The 17,492-nt window shown below is 51.8% G+C and overlaps 1 protein-coding gene across 5 annotated transcripts in view; it reads right to left on the bottom strand.

The window, feature by feature from the left end:
* The window catches only part of ITSN2 (intersectin 2), an 81,639-nt gene that overhangs the window by 43,273 nt on the left and 20,874 nt on the right, over positions 1-17,492 (bottom strand). For all 5 annotated transcript variants that reach the window (XM_074194325.1, XM_074194295.1, XM_074194311.1 and 2 more), the window contains exons 4-12: positions 17,269-17,332; positions 12,522-12,685; positions 11,216-11,419; positions 11,028-11,124; positions 10,092-10,231; positions 7,906-7,969; positions 7,068-7,205; positions 4,366-4,451; positions 3,800-4,050 (exon numbers count right to left, since the gene is read on the bottom strand). In XM_074194325.1, coding sequence (XP_074050426.1) covers positions 3,800-4,050; positions 4,366-4,451; positions 7,068-7,205; positions 7,906-7,969; positions 10,092-10,231; positions 11,028-11,124; positions 11,216-11,419; positions 12,522-12,685; positions 17,269-17,332 — 1,208 coding nt within the window. The remainder of the gene's footprint in view (positions 1-3,799; positions 4,051-4,365; positions 4,452-7,067; positions 7,206-7,905; positions 7,970-10,091; positions 10,232-11,027; positions 11,125-11,215; positions 11,420-12,521; positions 12,686-17,268; positions 17,333-17,492) is intronic.

Below are 17,492 nucleotides of genomic sequence, written 5' to 3'. Positions count from 1 at the left end.
CAGAGATGTGGGAGGTGAAATGGACCAGAGATGCAGCAGAGGTGAAATGGACCAGAGATGTGGGAGGTGAAATGGACCAGAGATGTGGGAGGTGAAATGGACAAGAGATGCAGCAGAGGTGAAATGGACCAGAGATGGGGAAATGAAATGGACCAGAGATGGGGAAATGAAATGGACCAGAGATGAGGGAAGTGAAATGGACCAGAGATGCCGGAGGTGAAATGGACCAGAGATGCGGGAAGTGAAATGGACCAGAGATGCGGGAAGTGAAATGGACCAGAGATGCGGAAGTGAAATGGACCAGAGATGCGGGAAGTGAAATGGACCAGAGATGAGGGAAGTGAAATGGACCAGAGATGAGGGAAGTGAAATGGACCAGAGATGAGGGAAGTGAAATGGACCAGAGATGAGGGAAGTGAAATGGACCAGAGATGAGGGAGGTGAAATGGACCAGAGATGAGGGAGGTGAAATGGACCAGAGATGCAGCAGAGGTGAAATGGACCAGAGATGGGGAAATGAAATGGACCAGAGATGGGGAAATGAAATGGACCAGAGATGAGGGAAGTGAAATGGACCAGAGATGCCGGAGGTGAAATGGACCAGAGATGCGGGAAGTGAAATGGACCAGAGATGAGGGAAGTGAAATGGACCAGAGATGAGGGAAGTGAAATGGACCAGAGATGAGGGAGGTGAAATGGACCAGAGATGAGGGAAGTGAAATGGACCAGAGATGAGGGAGGTGAAATGGACCAGAGATGCAGGAGGTAAAATGGACCAGAAATGAGGGAGGTGAAATGGACCAGAGAAGAGGGAGGTGAAATGGACCAGAGATGCAGGAAGTGAAATGGACCAGAAATGAGGGAGGTGAAATGGACCAGAGATGCCATGGAGGTGAAATAGACTGGAGAAGCCTTGGAGGTGGAACTGACAGGCCCTGGCTATAGTGAGCTCCTCAAGTATACAGACTGCCTCTTGCCCTTTTCTGCATCACCAGTGCTCAGCACGTTGTGTGTCAGAGTAGAAATTCACTGCTTGCTGATGACATGAAGTTGAGATTGCAAGCCTTGGTTAGGAGATAGCTTAACTTTTTCCAGATCCAAATTTATATAGATAGGCTTAGGAAAAAATGGCCTAGTCCTAGCCCTGTTCCAAGGACTTCAAGTCCCATGCTTTTGTCTTCTTCACCCATGCCTCATCAAGGTCATCACTTGACAGTCCAAAAGTCATGGTGTACAAAGAACCCCAAGCCTCAAGGACAGAAATAGCTAAATGAGGCCATTGCAGCTAACTCTGTATCCCAAAAGGAAGTAGGTTTGGTATCTCATGAAAATGCCAGATGAGGATTTTCTTGGCATTATCAATTGTTACTAAGAAAAGATGAAGATAGATAGTGAGTTGAGATCTGGCCTCTAAGCCACTTGGGGTGGCTCAGGTTCTTCTGCCTTGGTTACATTCTGGCTGATGGAACCCAGGCAAGCATCTAAACCTCTCAGGACTCCCAGGCAGATCTCTCTGATACTGAGTAGGACAAAGGAGGAAGCGTGTGAATAGACCTCTGCAGCAAGGGCTTGGGTGCGGAATCTTGTCCACTCCCAATTAGTGACTCTTCCTGACTGCACTAGGGTAAGGCGCACATAATTCACGGAAGCAGAACTGAATTCTTATTTGTAGTTGGAAGCTATTCAGCTGCCCCCCTCCCACATCTTTGCCGACTGAGCAGATGGAGGAGCCTTTCCTGAACAGGGATCTTGCAAACAAATAGCAGGCAAAGGTGGGCCTGTGGTCTCTCTTCCTTGGGCAGGGGTCCAGGAGTAGCCAGGAGTCATTCAAGGCTAGTCAGTTGCCTGGACCCTACAAAGGCCTGGGAAGCTCTACAAAGTGCTATCTGGGAACAGGAGAGAAGATCTGAAGGTTGGGGGTGGGAGGGTTTCATTTTGAGTTTCTGGCTCAGAAGGGGGTATCTGAGGAAGGGTTAGTGACTTCTGTACAAGTGAGAAATCCAAGTATGTCTGGAGGGCTGATAATGAAAGCTGGGTCACCCACCCTTCACCCCTTTCCTTTCCCCCAGCCTCAAAAGGGATGGATTTCTCCTATCTGGCCCTGATCCCTATCCCAGGTTCAGCAATGCAGTTGCTTAAGTTGCTTAAGCAGCATGCGGAGAGTAGCCCCTTTCCTGACTGCCCCACCTGTTTGTGCCCCTCCCCTGCCACCTGGGCCTGCACTGCTCTGTACCTGGGGCTGCCTCCCTCCTGAGGAGGTTCACTCCTTGCACAAGCAGGAACTAATTCACACTTGACATATCTATTTCCAGCACACACATACACACGCACACACACATGTATGTATCAAGAAAGAGAGGAAAGGGCATTGAGACTTAGCAAACTGACTTCTTGATGCCTGTGTCTTCTAAAACTTATGAAAGAGCTTTTCACCAAAAAACAAGTGGAAAGGCCCACTTGCCCTGCTAAACTAGAGAGCTAGCTGTGAGAAGAGCTGTCCTGGGCTTCTGACATCCACAGACCAGACCACGGCTGCCCACAGAGGCATGGATGGGGTGGGGGACCCATCCCAGAGGAAGTGGACACGCACAAGGTGGGCAGATCCTGGAGACACAGGAGAGGGCACGAGGGGGACAGGCACAGAGGCAGAGGAAGAAGTGAGATCATGGGACCTCACTTCAGTCCTAGGTGGGCTCAAGAAGAAGCCCATGGTCTGCAGGGTTGCCAGGTTTCTGCTCGTGCTATCTGTGTCCATGGGAAGGGGCTAAGGACTTCTCAACCACCCTGAAGATAATTTCATGCCTCAAAAGGCAGAGAATAATGCTGGTGCCCTGGGGGGAATGTGCTATTTTTATCCCAATTTTTATCCTGGGCCCAGCTGGGGCCACCCAAGGACAGGACACACAGCTGACACTTTATCAATGCGGGCTTTTTCCCCAAGCAGCCACCTGTATAACTAATCATCCCCATTGACCTTCTCCAGGGGGTCCCAACCAATCTGAGATGGCCTCTGGCTGAACCACTTTGCTCTCAACTTAGCAAAACAGACTCGATGAGATAATGGATGGAAAGAGGAGGAAGTTGGGAGGTGGTCCAAAGCCTGGGGGGAGATTTGACCCAATGCACCAGTTGTACACTGATGCCCTCTTAGCCTCAGCTTCTTCAAGGACCACGGCTTACTTTGCCATCTCAGGTCCACAATGGAGATGGACACAAGACACAGTGAGTTCAAAAAAGAAGTCCCAGGAGCCCAACCTGAAGCAGCAGAGCCACCAGCACCAGGACAGTGGCCCTGACCAGGCCACACGGACCTTAGAGAAAAGGTTCATGACATGGGGCTGAGGGGAGGTGGAAGGGGCCAGAGAAGCCACCAATGTACACCAGAGAAGGCCCAAAGTGTGCAGGGCTTCAGGACCACAGACTCAGAACTCCAAGAGATCAGAGGTGTCACATAGGAGGAACTACACTCAGGAGCTGTTCCCGGGCAAACAAAGACTAAGAGGCTCTTGAGTTCAGTTCCTCCCTAGGCCACTGCCCCCCCGTCCAGGTGACCTGAAGCGAGCACCCCTGTGTTGAGGCCTCAGCCCCCCAGGCCCACGCCAAACCAGGGCTCCTCCCAGCTCTGAGCTGCTGGGACTCACTGGGGACAAGGGAGCCCCACTCAACGTTCTGCTGCCCCTATTAGTCGGGCCATCAAAGGTGCCTACTGTGTGTCCAGAACAAGGCAAAGGGGAGCAGGTCCCAAGGACTGGTTGGGGGGAAACAGGGAGGAAGCTTCCTGTGACTCCGGGCTTGTTACCTCCCGCCGCTCTGCGTCTCTCCTCCTCTCCTCCTCCCGCTGCCTCTCTAGCTCCCGCTGCTTCTCCAGCTCCATTTGCCGCCTCCACTCCTGTTCCTGGAGCAGCCGCTGCTTGCGCTCAAGCTCCTCCTTCTCCTTCTGCGCCTTCCGCTCAGCCTCACGCTGCTGCTGCTCCAGCAGCGCTTGCCGCCGCTTCTCCAGCTCTAGATTGCCTCGCTCATAGTTTGCCTTGCGCTTATCCTCAAAGGTCACTAAACAGGGGACACTGTGGTGAGGGCCCAGAAAGCCCCAGGCTCCATGCCCCCTTTTTTCTCCCTCTGCCCTCCTACAGGATGGGGGACCCTCCTTTGACCCGAAGGGTGCCGGCAGCAGGCTTTTTTCTGGGTTTCTCTTCAACTCCCTGTATGTGTGGGGGTGCTGGGCCCAGTCTGATGGACTCCCCGCCCTGCGCCGGCCTGGAGTCACTCCTGAGACACCATGGACTCATTTCCCACGGGCCCCTCAGACTTGAGCCCTTGAGAGTCATCCTTTCGGCACAGGTGGCGAGTGAGACAACATCCAGGTACCTGGTAACTTTTTCTGGGGTGGCTCATCTTGGGTTTTCTCGTAGCAAGGCTGAGTGCCATTAAGGGAATCCACAGGTTTGCCTCCTCTGGAAAAAATCAAAAGCAGTTGTTGGGAAAAAACCTCTGCAGCTGACTTTAATGACAAGCAGGGCCCCTTTTGTGCTTCCATGTTAAGAACAAGGGAGCAGGCTCAGGAAATCTTTGCTGGACAGTCACCTATGAGCTCCATCACACACCTCTGCCTGAGGAGGCCTGCTGCCCACAAGCCTCTCCTCCCCTGCTGTCTCACCAGCTGACTGACCTGCACGGCCCAGCTCGGAAGGCAGCGGCCACCACCAGGCTGGATGATAGTCTCAGCCCTTTAAGTCTCAGAGCCTGCTCTCAGTTAATGGGGCTCACATTAGTCTGGTGGGTACACGGATAGCTGAGGCCACTTGGGGATGGGGTCGTCTTTCATTCTTCTCCTTCTATCTAACCAGACCCATCTACACAAATCCCTTTCTTCAGCTCTGCATTTTACCAAGACACCTGTAAATTGGGACCCCCACTCTTCCCAGCTTCCTCCTGATCTTCTGGTTTCTGCAGACAGCCTCTAAGTCACCTGCCCTCACACCTTGGGCCGCTCTCCTCATCACTCCACACAGCCACTGAATTTCCCTCTTTCACAACTACCCCAATTCATCCTGGGGTGGTGGTGGTGGCAATGAAGCATGCTGCCCTTGGAGTCAGGAAGTCCTGAGTTCTAATCCTGCCTCAGATATGTGCCAGCTCTGTGACCCTGGGCAAGTCATTTCACTTCTGTCTCAGTGTCCTCAACTGTAATATAGGGATAACAATAGTATCTCCCTCACAGGGTTGCTGTGAGGAACAAATGGGAGAATATTTGTGAAGGGCTTCATTAGCCCAGGGTCTCCCATACAGCAGGGAATGCATAAAGGCTCATTCTCCCCTAGCCCCGCTTCAACCAGCAGGGCTTGAACAGGCTAAATGGTGGCTGGCTGCCACTGGCAGTGGGGCTTCTCCACCTGTTCAGGAACCTCTTCCCCAGCAATTACTATAGAATTCCCCACCCCACCCCCAACAGCATTTACTTGTATCTAATGACTGACAACCATGTTCCTCTAAATGAAGAGCATTTAGACTGTACAAAATTAATTTAGCACAAATTAGGAGAAGTCAAAGGAAGCTAGCTGACACAACAGATAGAGCACCAGTGCTGGAGTCAGGAGGATCTGAGTTCAAATCCAGTCTCAGACACTTAATGCTTACTTTACTAGCTGTGTGATCTTGGACAAGTCACTTAACCCCTTGCTCCATAAATACCAAAAAAAACCCCCCAAAAATAAAAAAAATGAAGAGGTTAAAAAATTTTTTTTGAAAAATTTTCAAAGTAAATTTCTCTGAGAAAGGTCCGATAACTAAGACACATAGAACATAATAAAAACTCTCTAAGTATAAAAGCTATTTCCAAAGAGAAACTGGTTGAAGGATACAATCATGCTGTCTCCTGTTATCTGTTGCCTAGGTTACCCCATCTTCTGCTCTCCAGAAGATCTTGCTCTCTTCTCTTCAGGCCTCACCTTGCCCACCTGCTGGTCCAGATCTCTCATTTGCCCCAACTATGCCAGTTTCCCATTCACTCCTCCAACCCACATAGACTAGATGTCACCCCACTTTCTGGCATTTGAGCCTGTCCCAACAGGCTAATGCCACCACCACCACGGCCCCTCCCAACTCTACAGTTACATCTCAAAAGTCTAACAATGGCTGAGCATTCACAAGCCAGATTAAACGAACTTGTGAATTCTGGTGCTGGGAGCTGGCTGAGGACTGGGGAGGAGGAATTCTGCTGCAGATTCTGCCCCTCCCTGATGGGGACCTCACCTCACACCTGGGAAACCTGAGGGCCAGCTCAGTGCTCTTGCTGGGTGCCCACCACACGTCTGGCATTTCCTAGACTGTTCTCATACGCAGCTCAGGGTTAGAAATGAGCTGCCCCCAACCTGCACCCACCACGCATCTCTCTGTCTCTTGTTTCACATCTCATCTTTCTCTTTGTGTCTTTCTCCCACAAGGTGGATTCATCCAATGGTGGATCCATGGTTTTTATTCACAAAATTTTGCCTAAAGAATTCAATAGGCAGGGGCAACTAGGTGGCGCAGTGGATAGAACACTAGCCCTGGAGTCAGGAGGACCTGAGTTCAAATCTGACCTCAGACACTTAATAACTGCCTAGCTGTGGGACCTTAGCAAAGTCACTTAACCCCATTGCCTTAAATTTAAATAAGTAAATAAATAAGAAAGAATTCAACAGGCATTTCTGAAGGGTCAGTGTGTAGACACTGTCTTCAAAGGGCTTATATTCAACCAAATAAAACCATGTGTACAATGGATAAATGAGTCCAGCAAAAGTAAAGACAAGTAAATTTTTCTTGGGGGGGGGGGGCGTGTAGGGCAGATCACTAATCCCTCAGATGCTCAGTCAAGGTCTATTAAAAATATAGAGAAGAGTTTCCCAAAGTGTCCCAGTCCACTCAGTTACTCCCTGTTTATCTCTGGGCCCTATCAGAGTCTGGACACAGGCATGGCCTTGACAGTCAGAGGACTGATCAGGCCAAATTCAGAGTAACTGGAAACTTCATCTTACTCAAGGGCTTCCATGGGGCAACTGCAGCAGGGAGGAGCCTCTAGGTGCGCTTACCTGAAAGGAGGCGGCACCAGCTCCGGGGGCAAGGTCAGAGGCAGTGGCTGCCCAGCTCTGGCCATGTCAGTCAGGTGCATGGCCAAAATAAACTCTTCTGCTTTGAGTTGGCCATCGCCATCCACATCAGCCAGATTCCTGAAGGAAATTCACTCTCAGAAAGTCCCAGGCACACAAAATATCAATAAAAATAATCCCAATATTGGTAAGAGCCAACCTGCCCTGGGGTGCCCTTGGGGATCCAGCCTGTTAGTGTTATTTCACAGCCCAAGTCCCTGGAGCCTGCAGGCAATGGGGTGGGCTGGGCAATCATATAAAAGAACAGAGAAGCTCCTTAAATTCTAAAAGGCTGAAGAGCCTACTGGTCTCTGCCCATATTTGACACCTACTGGGCACCCTACCCAATTCAAGGCTGAATGGCTTCTCAGTGGCTCTTCTAAAAAGGTTGGCAGATGATGCCCTCATGAGCCCCAAGGGCATCAAGCCTCCCTTGCCTTCTTTTTAGGGTAGCCCAGTTGAGTCTCTGGGTTAACCCCCTCCTTTCCTTAAGAGGTCTCAGGGTCAGAGCCCGGAGCTAAAGGCAGAGAGGGTGTGGAATCTGAGGAGATGGATTCCAACGTGACTCGATGGCCTCACCCCTTGAAGACCTGGATATAAACCATGAAGGAGTGTGATGGTCTCCCCGAAATCCTTTACAAAATCAACTGCCACTGATACAAAGAACTCTCCAGGAATCCCAACCATTTCCATTGTCCCTTTCAGGTCTTCCTGTCTGGATGGGAATTTGGGAGGCTCATGGGCAACTTCACCCAAGGCCCCTACTGATGATCAAACTCACCAAATAGTAGCCAGCTGGGTTTGAGACAGGTTAGACTGGAGAAGGGCGTTCCGAGCCTGGAGACCTGGGGACAAGGTGGGGAAGATGGGAGAAGAATGTCACAAGAAGACCTGGAGGGCCCTACTTCTACCTGCTCAAAGGGGACAAGTTCTCCCTGGGGCCTTTGGTTTCTGGCTCCCAGAAATGGAATAGCCAGCGGAGAGACAAAGAGCCAGCCTCCAGCTCTGGCCCCTGGGGCAGACAAGAGCGGGGAAGTTCCCCTAGTCACAAATGCGGGGGCAGGCAAACAAGGCCCATTCTCCCCAGCTACCTTGCCTCTTCAGTAGGTGAATATTCAAGCTGGGTGTGCCAGGAAGCGGTCTGGCTTACTCAGCATCTCCTTCAGGAAACATCTGGGCCACTTGGGCCAGTGCCCTCAGAGAGTGTCCTGCAGGGCTTCCCCACTGGCCCCATGGGCAGCAAGGTGGCAGGGGTTGTCCCCTCCAACTCTCACAGGGCTCATTTCACCTTCACCCCACTTGACCTCTCCTTTTTGGCCATTTTTTCCTCCCTCTGACTTCCCTGGCCACCCCTTCTCCTCACCCCCCCCCCAAGTGACCAAGGTCCCCTGGGCTCTCTTTCCTATGTTCTTACACTCAGCATCAGTGACTTGAGTGGGTCATGGCATCAGAGTCCACAGGCCTGGGTCTCGGGCCCATTGTCCTCCTGGCTCGAGTCCCCCCAGCCTTCCAGCTGTCCTGTTTACCCTCAGCTTTGTCTCCCCCCAAACCAATGGCCAGAGCCTGTCGCTACATCTTCCCCATCTGTTTACTCCTTCCCTGATTCTTTCAATGGTCCCCACAGGGCACCCTCAGAAGAGGGCCAGACCCACTGCCCATACTTGACTGGGCTCTGCAGGGCCCCTAGTGGAACACTCTACTACCCACCCAACCCACCCCCACAAATAGTTCTGACGCCATGTGGCCTTTGATTATGAGATACTTGGCCAACAGAATCTAAACTCCATGAGGGCAGGGACCCTCCCATTTTTCTGTCCCTGTATCCCCTGGGCCTGGCTCACAGTAGGCATCTGACAAATGGCCACTGAATCCGTGTCTTCCCCTCTCCCACAACTCACAGGTGGAGGCCCAAACCCAAAGGTCTCCAGGGGAGAAGCAGGCTGAGGATCTGGAACAAAGCCCTTCTGAAGGTCCTGCCATGCTCAAAGCCCTTCATACCCTCCACCAGAAAGTGCCAGGGAATGAGGAAGGAAAAGAGGAGGTAGAATGGAGTTCAGTCTGGCAGGGTCAGGCCTCTGGGGGCTGGAGATGAGTGGCCATGACATCTGACTGGGGAGGGCATGGAAGGCCTTCCAAGCCAGGTTGGAAAGGTTGTGCCAACTGGACATAAAGCCGATTGATGGCTCCCTGTTGGTCTCCTTAGAGGGACAATCACTGCCCATCTCCAGGTCATCAAGGATGCTTCTCTCTCCCTAGTCTGAGTACCCAGGGTTCAATCATTAGGATAATTTCAATAGATAATTCTAAATTCTCCTCCTACTAACCTCCCCCCCCCCGTGTCCTCCCCATGTCCTGAGGCATCTAAAACTCAAGATATTGAATAAAAGAACTTTGCTTTTCTCCCCTATTGAGGATACTGAGTCCCCTTGACTCTTCTCTCTTCTTCACGTCCTCCATCCAGGTAGGTGCCAGGACTCCTCCCAAGGCCTATCCCACATCCACTGCTCTGCCCCTGCCTTGGAGTCTGTCAAAGCTTCCTAAGAGGTTCTCTCATGCCTCCGTGTACCCCCAACTAGCTCCGTCCTGGGAGCTCCCTAGAGAGGCCCAGAGGGAAGGTGCTCCCAGGAGGCTGGAGGACAGTGGCTGTGCTCCATCTCCCCCTCCCTCACCTTTGCCCAGGCGTCTCCCTCCATTGTTTTTCAGGGCCATTCCCCGTGCCCACCCAGGTGTCTTGAGACTCTAGTATGCTTGCCAGAGCAAGGAGGCCATTTTGGCTTTCGAACCCTAGTCAGGGTTCCATGGGCCCTCTGCCTGAGAAGGGCTTCTCAGTCTGATCTCTGACTCCCTGGATAAAAGGAAGCAGCTCCCTTCTGACAAAGGAGTCAGGGCCCATTTTAAAGAAAATGAACATCAGTGTTCCACTACAAGATCTCTGCCTCTGCTCCTCCAAACCTCAGCTCTGCTTACCTGAGAGGTAGCCCGTCATGCCCTTGTCCAGGCTGTTAAACTTCTGGCGGTATTTCAGTCTTGAGGGCTGGGGGACAGCCCAGTCAGAGGTCCCAACTTTGGGCGAGCTCCCTGTCAGGGAGGCAGTGGAGGATGTGGAGCTGTAGGGAGAGGGAGAAGCAAGTAAGGAGACTGGGTGGCAGCCCTCCAACAGGGAACAAGGGGCGAGGACCACTCCCAAGGTGTAGAGGGCCCTGGGACTCTCCCCAAGAGATGCTTGTTAGGAGGGAAGCCTGGAGGGGGGCTGCCCATACTGAGCTGAGTCTAAACTTCGGCAGAAACCCTTTAATTGTGTGATATGCTGGGTCCCTGAAGGAGCTTTCCAACACTTCAGGGGAGCATGGTCCAGACATCAAATGAGGAATTGGGCTTTACTGGGGGGGGGGGGGGCTCCTGCAAATGGACCCTTTTTAGCTAGGCAAAGCTTCAGCAGCAGGATCCACTCCAAATTCATCTGCAGGATGATCACTCAGGATTTGGGGGAAAGTGTCTTGGGGGTGAAGGTGGGGGCAAAGCTGCTTTCTAATCCAAAACAATGACATGGGGAGACTAAGTGGCACAGTGGATAGAGCACCAGTCCTGGAGTCAGGAGGACCTGAGTTCAAAGCTGGTCTCAGACACTTAGTAACTGCCTATGTGACCTTGGTTAAGTCACTTAACCCCATTGCCTTGCAAAAACCAAACCAAAACAAAACAAAATAACAACTAGTTTCAGAGCTGAACCCAAAATGCTCTAAGGCTCTACAGAAAATTGACTTGGGGGCAGTCTGTGAACTACAGAAGGCCAACGGGGACTCAGGGAGACAATGCCCAGGACAAACCCTCAGAGAAGGAAAATGGGGTGCTCTCCCAGAATGGGTCAGAAGTGAGATACTGAGAGTTCCCCAGGGCTTGTACCTGCTCGATCCCAAGTCGATCAGAGACTGAGCCTTCTGGATACAAGAACCACCAAAGCTGCCCATCAAGAGACCATACGATGACGTGTGAGGCAAGGCTAAAGGAAAGAGACAACAGAGGTTGCCCCTCCTGGACATTCCCCAGCGGGGACCCCCAAACGCCAACCGTCCATGCTCCGAGGCACTCACTTGCTGATGAGAAGGGGACAGCCATGGGCTGGAGCAGAGTGGCAGTTCCATTGGGCAGCGAGGACGTACTAACAGAGGGCACCAGGGGAGCAGCCATGCCCAAGGGAGGAAGGGAAGTGACTGAAGGTCTTGATGATACAGGTGCCATGGGGGCGGCCGGAGGCACACACTGAGGGATGGACAGGTTAGGCATGCTTCCCATTCCTGTGGGGGACACGCCAGACCAGCAGTAAGATCCAACACTGCTCCTGACTCAAGGATGGTGCATGTGCCAGATGATCCCCAAAGTCTGGCAGGCTCCCCTGAAGGGAGCTAAACCCTGTATGGGCCTCGCCCTCCTGATAGCACTCAGCCAGGCTAGGCACATGTCATCCTCCACCAGATACTCTCTTCCTCCGGAGGAGTGGGGCAACATCACTACCAGCAAACACAGTGCCGGGACCAGACTGGGGCAGCAGATCCTCCCAGGCACTACACAGAGGCAGGTCATACTTCCTCTTCTGCAAGGCTCAGAGTCACCTCCAGAGGAGTTAAAAGGAGTATTCATTGTACTGGGATATATTGGGAGACAGAGAAGGATGAGAGGCATGCAAAGAGAATAGCCTGCATGTCATCTGCTATTTCTGGTGGTGGGTTTCCAGGAAACATTTTCAGTTCTGGTGCCCTGGCCAACATCTGAGCACAGGCCAGGGCCTGCACGATTCATCAAGTGCTGACCCACCGAGAGCAGAGGCTTGGGGAGATGTGAAAGCACACACAAGGGCCTGACCCCATGGGAAGGAAGGTTCCCAGCAGATGCTAGTCCAACCTGACCAAAGACTGTGCGTGAAAGCATGTCTAAAGGCCTCTGGAGGAACCATAAGCAGGAGCTGCATCTGTTAAGGCCTTGTAACTTGTGGCCCCGAGTGGACCCCCCCCAGAAAATGTTGATGACTTTGAGACTGCCTGCTACAAAATTCACCCCTGGGATGGCTAGAAATCATTCCAGACCCTCCAGGCCCCCATGTGGTATTGGCAACAGGGGCTCTAAGGGAGTCGTGACTGGTCCTGTTCTTTTCTGCAAACATTTCAATGAAAAGACTGGTGCCATTTGGGACCTGGAACCTGTGCTGAAGGCCAACCCTGCAGAAGGACCCAGGGCTTCCAGGGTGGACCCTGCCACCCACTGATTGCCCAATTCTGACTCCTGCCCTCCCAGGGAGGGACCCCAGAGGGTGCTCAAGGCCCCTTTGTACCATGCATGGTTAAGATTCACTGAAACTGGGGAAACTTTAGAGGAATTGTGGTCAAGGGCAACTCCAGTTACCGAAGCGTGCAGATGCCAAGGGAGAGAACACCGGTGGCTGCTTCATGACCGGAGGCAGGGATGGAGGCAGGCGCTGCCCTTGAAGCGTGAGTTTGATGAGTTTCATAGCAATGGAGAATTCTTGCTGGTCCATCTTCCCATCTTTATTTAAGTCTGATAATGTCCTGAGAGCAAAGAAAGAATAAGACAGACTGAGCAAGGGAGTGACATGAGAAACATTCTCCTTCAACCCCACCAATGAGCAAACACCACAAATATGGACAAGAGAACTCAGGAGAAGCATCTATGCATCCTGGCTGGCCCGCAGCTCCTGTACTACTCTTGAGGGCAGGGAGTCACCCAGCGCCAGCTCAGGGACCTTCCTCATGGAGAACAGTGGGCCCCTCTGGACGCTTCCCCAGTGACAGTACCTTTCTCTCTCCTAACAAGCTCTTGAATGCATTTATCAGAGCCCCCGCTTAGGTCTACCCTCCTCCAGGTTCCATGACGCATTTCCTTTAGTTAGTCCTCATCCTACAGGGCTTGAGGTCCTTTGTCCCTCTGATTGCACCCCTCTCTGGTCCAGAACTGACCACAGCTCTGGAATGAGATCTGAGCAGAATGGAGGACCAGAACATCTCCAAGGTCACATACATGAAAGCAGCTGAAAATCAATGCATCTGTCTCTTCTTATCTTGTCCTGGGCTGAGTTATTCTTTGATGACATGACTGCCCAAGACTGCTCACTCAGATTGAGCTTATGGTCTCAAACTCCCAGATCCTCTTCAGACAGACTAATTATACCTAAAAAGGTACTAAGGGCAAGACTTTCTTTTCCCTCTTACTAATTTCATTCTTTTTACGTGCCCTGATGGTTTGGCCTGGCAAATCTTTTCCAACTCTAACTGTCTTGATGGCAGCTGTCCATGGATGCTTTCCATCCAACGGGCCAGGGCCAGGTAGAGACTGGGGGCCGAGCCCTGGGGACCTTACTTCACAGATATCTGCTTTCACGGCTCAGTACATCTGGGTTCTTCCTGTGCTGTGCCCCTGCTCCAGAAACATAGGAGAGACTCTGCCAACCAAACACAGTGCAGTTCTCCAGGTAAGGAAGCCTTTGGTACCTGCTGCCAGATTGGGGGCTGGTGGAAGAAGGTTCTCTGACAAAGCTCCCTTCTAAATGTTCACTAACTATCCCTTGATTCCCATCCTCAAGAACTGGGCCAAGGGTCAAGGTCCCCCTTTCTGCCCCTCTGTGAACACTAGAACAAATGTACCAGGGAAGAAGGTAAAGACCAAGAAAGAACTATGAGAAAGGGGGGGAGAGTTATACAAAGTTCAGGGGAAAAGGATCAGGAGGCCCTACCAGGTCCCTCCTCAGGAACCCAAATGCTCTCATGAAGCTACAGAGGGGCAGCACTCCCCTGCACAGGACCCTAGGAAGGTCACGTCTGATCTTGGGGCACATTTTGGGGAGGATTTTGGCAAGTTGTAAACACTCAGGAGAGGGTGACCATATGGTAAGAAATCATGCCATAAAGGCAGCCGTGTTTAGCCTGAAGTCAAGGGGAAAAGGTGGCGATACGCGAAGACTCAGAAAGCAAGCCCCTCTTCACCCAGCTGGAGGATGCCACCATGGAGCTAGGTGGGAAAAAGACTGGGTAACAGGACTTCAGGATCCACAGCAGCTCAGCTGCAGGATGCCAGGGTGAGCTTCTCAGGGGTGTAGGCTACAGGGGCCATTCTGGGTGGGTGGGTGGGGGAACAAAGGGAAGAGAAAGTTGGCAATGAGTCAAGGCTGACTCCAGAGCTATGAACAATGACTCCTGTCCAGACTGGACTCAGTCTCTGAAAGTTGCCAGGAAAACTGAGAGCCCAAGTGCTCCTCTGGGTGATGCACCCCCAGGAGTCAGACAGGGGCATTAGTTCCCAGCTCCAGGTACTATGGAGATTTTCCATCTTCTTCCATTCTGCTCGGTGCCATCTCAGGACCTTTTCTGGTCCCAGCTCCTCCTTGAACCAAGGGTCCAACCCCATTTCAACTGGACTCTTCATGCCCAAGACACCAATCAGGTTCCAGAGAATGCCATTGGCAGATTGCTTCCAGAGCCCTAAAGAGGTCTGTGCCAGGCAAGAGAGAAGAGATATTATCCTAGAGGACCCTGGGGAAATGAGTGACCAGGAGGGGAAGACAAGGGAATACCCAAAGGGAATACCCAGAGGCCAGCCAGTGGGCAATGACCTTATCCAGGGCAAGGCAAGAGACCCAGAGAAAAGCACCCAGTGCCAGCTGGGCATGGCAGGGACTTCTAAGCTCCCTTCAAGGCTCTTCTTTCCTCCCACAGTGCTTTTAAAAACCCTATATGATAGAAACCCCCTAATTTCATGACTTTGGAATAGTCCAAATCAGAAGGCTCTAGAGGACAGAGAGATGGCAGGAGACTGGTCTAACCATTATGTAAAGTCACCTGAATTGTCCCACAAGAAGGACTAATGTGGAAGCCCAGGACCCCAGCTCTATGAAGGCCAGGTGCTCACCGACTGGGTAAGATACCACCCCAGACTTCAAGGGAGAAGCAAGCAGAGTCAGCAAAGCAGTGGGTCTGGGACTGCCACTATCTTCTCCACCACCACTCATCATAGTGACCCACTGAGTGCTACACAGCTCTCATTGCCCTTTTGTCTCCTGGGTCTGAGAGAGGGATGGAGGAGGGAGGGATCCAAACATATTTTAAAACCACTGGAGGCCCTCCTTCTGTGCCCTTGGCTTCCCTGCTCAGCACGGTGCAGATCTCATGGGGCTGCTGGATGCCTGAAGGCTCCTTCTCCAGTCCCTGCCCTGGATGACATCTTCCAGAAGAATCTTTCAAATAATCCAACTAGTAACCACAGGGGGTCTTTCAAGACAACTCTTTTTGCCTCTTAGGGGCAGTGGGGTAGCACAGTGGATAAATAAAGACCTAAGTTCAAATCTGACCTCAGACACCTCAAACTATGTGATCTTGAACAAGTCACTTTACCTGCCTGCCTCGATTTCCTCATCTGCTACATGGGGCTAAACAACAGCACCTCCCTCCCAAAGCTAATGTGAAGATCAAACTGGGTCATATTTGAAAACACTGGTGTATGGCAAGGGTTTAATATCTTCTTCCCTCCCTCCTCTCTTTCCTTCCTTCCTTTCTCATCCACAGCTTCCTCCTTGATCATCAGTCTGCATTTCCTATCCACTGACCAATGGTTCAGACACTTCAGTCCTTCTTTACCTCTGTCTCCTCTTTAACTGGCTCATTACACTTTTAGCTTCAGGACTTCAGAGAGCTCTCCCTACCTGTGCCCCTGGGCATGGTCCCATGTGGCTTTTCCCTGCCCGGGTAGGCAACAGGGCCTCCATGGCTCCACTGACCAGCTGATGCAAGCAGGCCTGCCATCCCTCCGATTTGCTGGCTCTGACAGCCAAAAGCAGCTCAGGTCGTCCCCAAACCTTCCCTGAGCCTCTTGTCAAATCTGCCCGCTCTCAGGTTACCCACTGTGGCCTTTTCTCAAGGCTCATCCTTCTTGGCCACTCTGCAGCCCACCTCCAAATCCTCTGATTAGCACCTTTCTGGAAGCTCGGGGGGGGGGGGGGGGGAGGCAGGAGGACCATAGATAATTTGTTTCATTTCTTCTGGGCACTGGTCATCCTTGGGAGCAGCTCTGCCCTCTCTGACATGCCTCTCCCTCAGGTCTCTCTCTGACCACAATCTCATTTTTGGCACTAGGTTCCATGCTCTTGTGTCTGGCACATCCTTTGTTCCCTCAGGCCCTTGGGAAGGAGTGGCCTGCCTGGCTCCCTCACTCTGAATCTAGCATGCTGCCAAGTCTGGGTGGGCAGCAACTTCCATGAGCCTCTAGGGATTTTCACCCAGGTGTGTGACTGCCTGGCCCTCCCTCTGGCCTGGAAGCTGGGCTGCCTTCCCTCTGATGCTGGCTTCTTTCTGCTCCAAGCTTCCCCTGGTTCTGAGGGTTCTAGGAGCAATCCTGGTCGGCATTGGGGACCCCTGCATTGGGTCTCTGGTTTTCTTTCTGATTATTCCTTCTGGGGCATTTTTAGCATTCCTGGGGTATGGGCTGGGAAGGCGGCTCCTCTAGAGAGCCCAGGCACACCCACTGTCCACTCCTGCTCAAGAGCTTCTGTGTCCCTTCAAGATCAAGCTTCAGCTTCCCCTTTTGGTCTCTGATGACCTACAAGGCCATAGGCCTGGAAACTCCAGGGCTGTACCAAAGGGTTTCTGGGCATCTGAATTTGGATTGTGAGGGCAAGGGCCCAGCACACACAATAGGAACCTAATAAGTGCTTACTGCCTGGATGACATCAAGTGAGGATCAATGGACAAAAAAGTATTGCAAGAAGATGGCAAGATGGGGAAAAAAACAACAAATAAATAGAACTCAGATATGGAAAAGCTAAAAAAAGGGAAAAAAATTATCTAGGAATTAAAGATGACAGATCAGCACACGCACAAATCTGAAAGATTCCAAAATTAACTGAGAAAAGAAAAATCTGGAGAGAGATCTCTCCTCCTAGAGAAGGTACAGAGTGGTGCTTCACCACATTGGAACTGCCCAAAGAGCTGGAGAGGGGAAGCTTCCCTTCAGGAGACTCCCATGGGAGGACACCCTTCTATAAGGAGAGATGCAGGTCCTAACTTGTCCGTGGGTACCAGACTTCAACTGAAAAGTGGTGCCCACCCACCTTCAAGAGGCCAGTCACAAAAGGAGGAAGCTTTACCATATTTCAGCTAAAACAGGAGCTGGAAGGCCAGACTGTAAGAAGAAGCCACGCGCTTGGTCACCTATGGCAGAAACAAGAAGAAAAATAAGCCACTGGGCTTGGTTGATACTGAGACAAAACCAAAACAACTCCAGTCATGAAGTTTTGGAGGGAAGGCAGTGGTGGGGGAGGGGTGTCAGGAGAGCTGGCGAGGTTTGGGCAGGACCTTGAAGGAAGAGGAA

Source organism: Macrotis lagotis, chromosome 1 (assembly GCF_037893015.1).
Source record: "Macrotis lagotis isolate mMagLag1 chromosome 1, bilby.v1.9.chrom.fasta, whole genome shotgun sequence".
Taxonomy (NCBI): Eukaryota; Metazoa; Chordata; class Mammalia; order Peramelemorphia; family Peramelidae; genus Macrotis; species Macrotis lagotis.
Note: the sequence above shows the minus strand (reverse complement) of the source record. Positions and strands in the feature narration are given on the sequence as shown.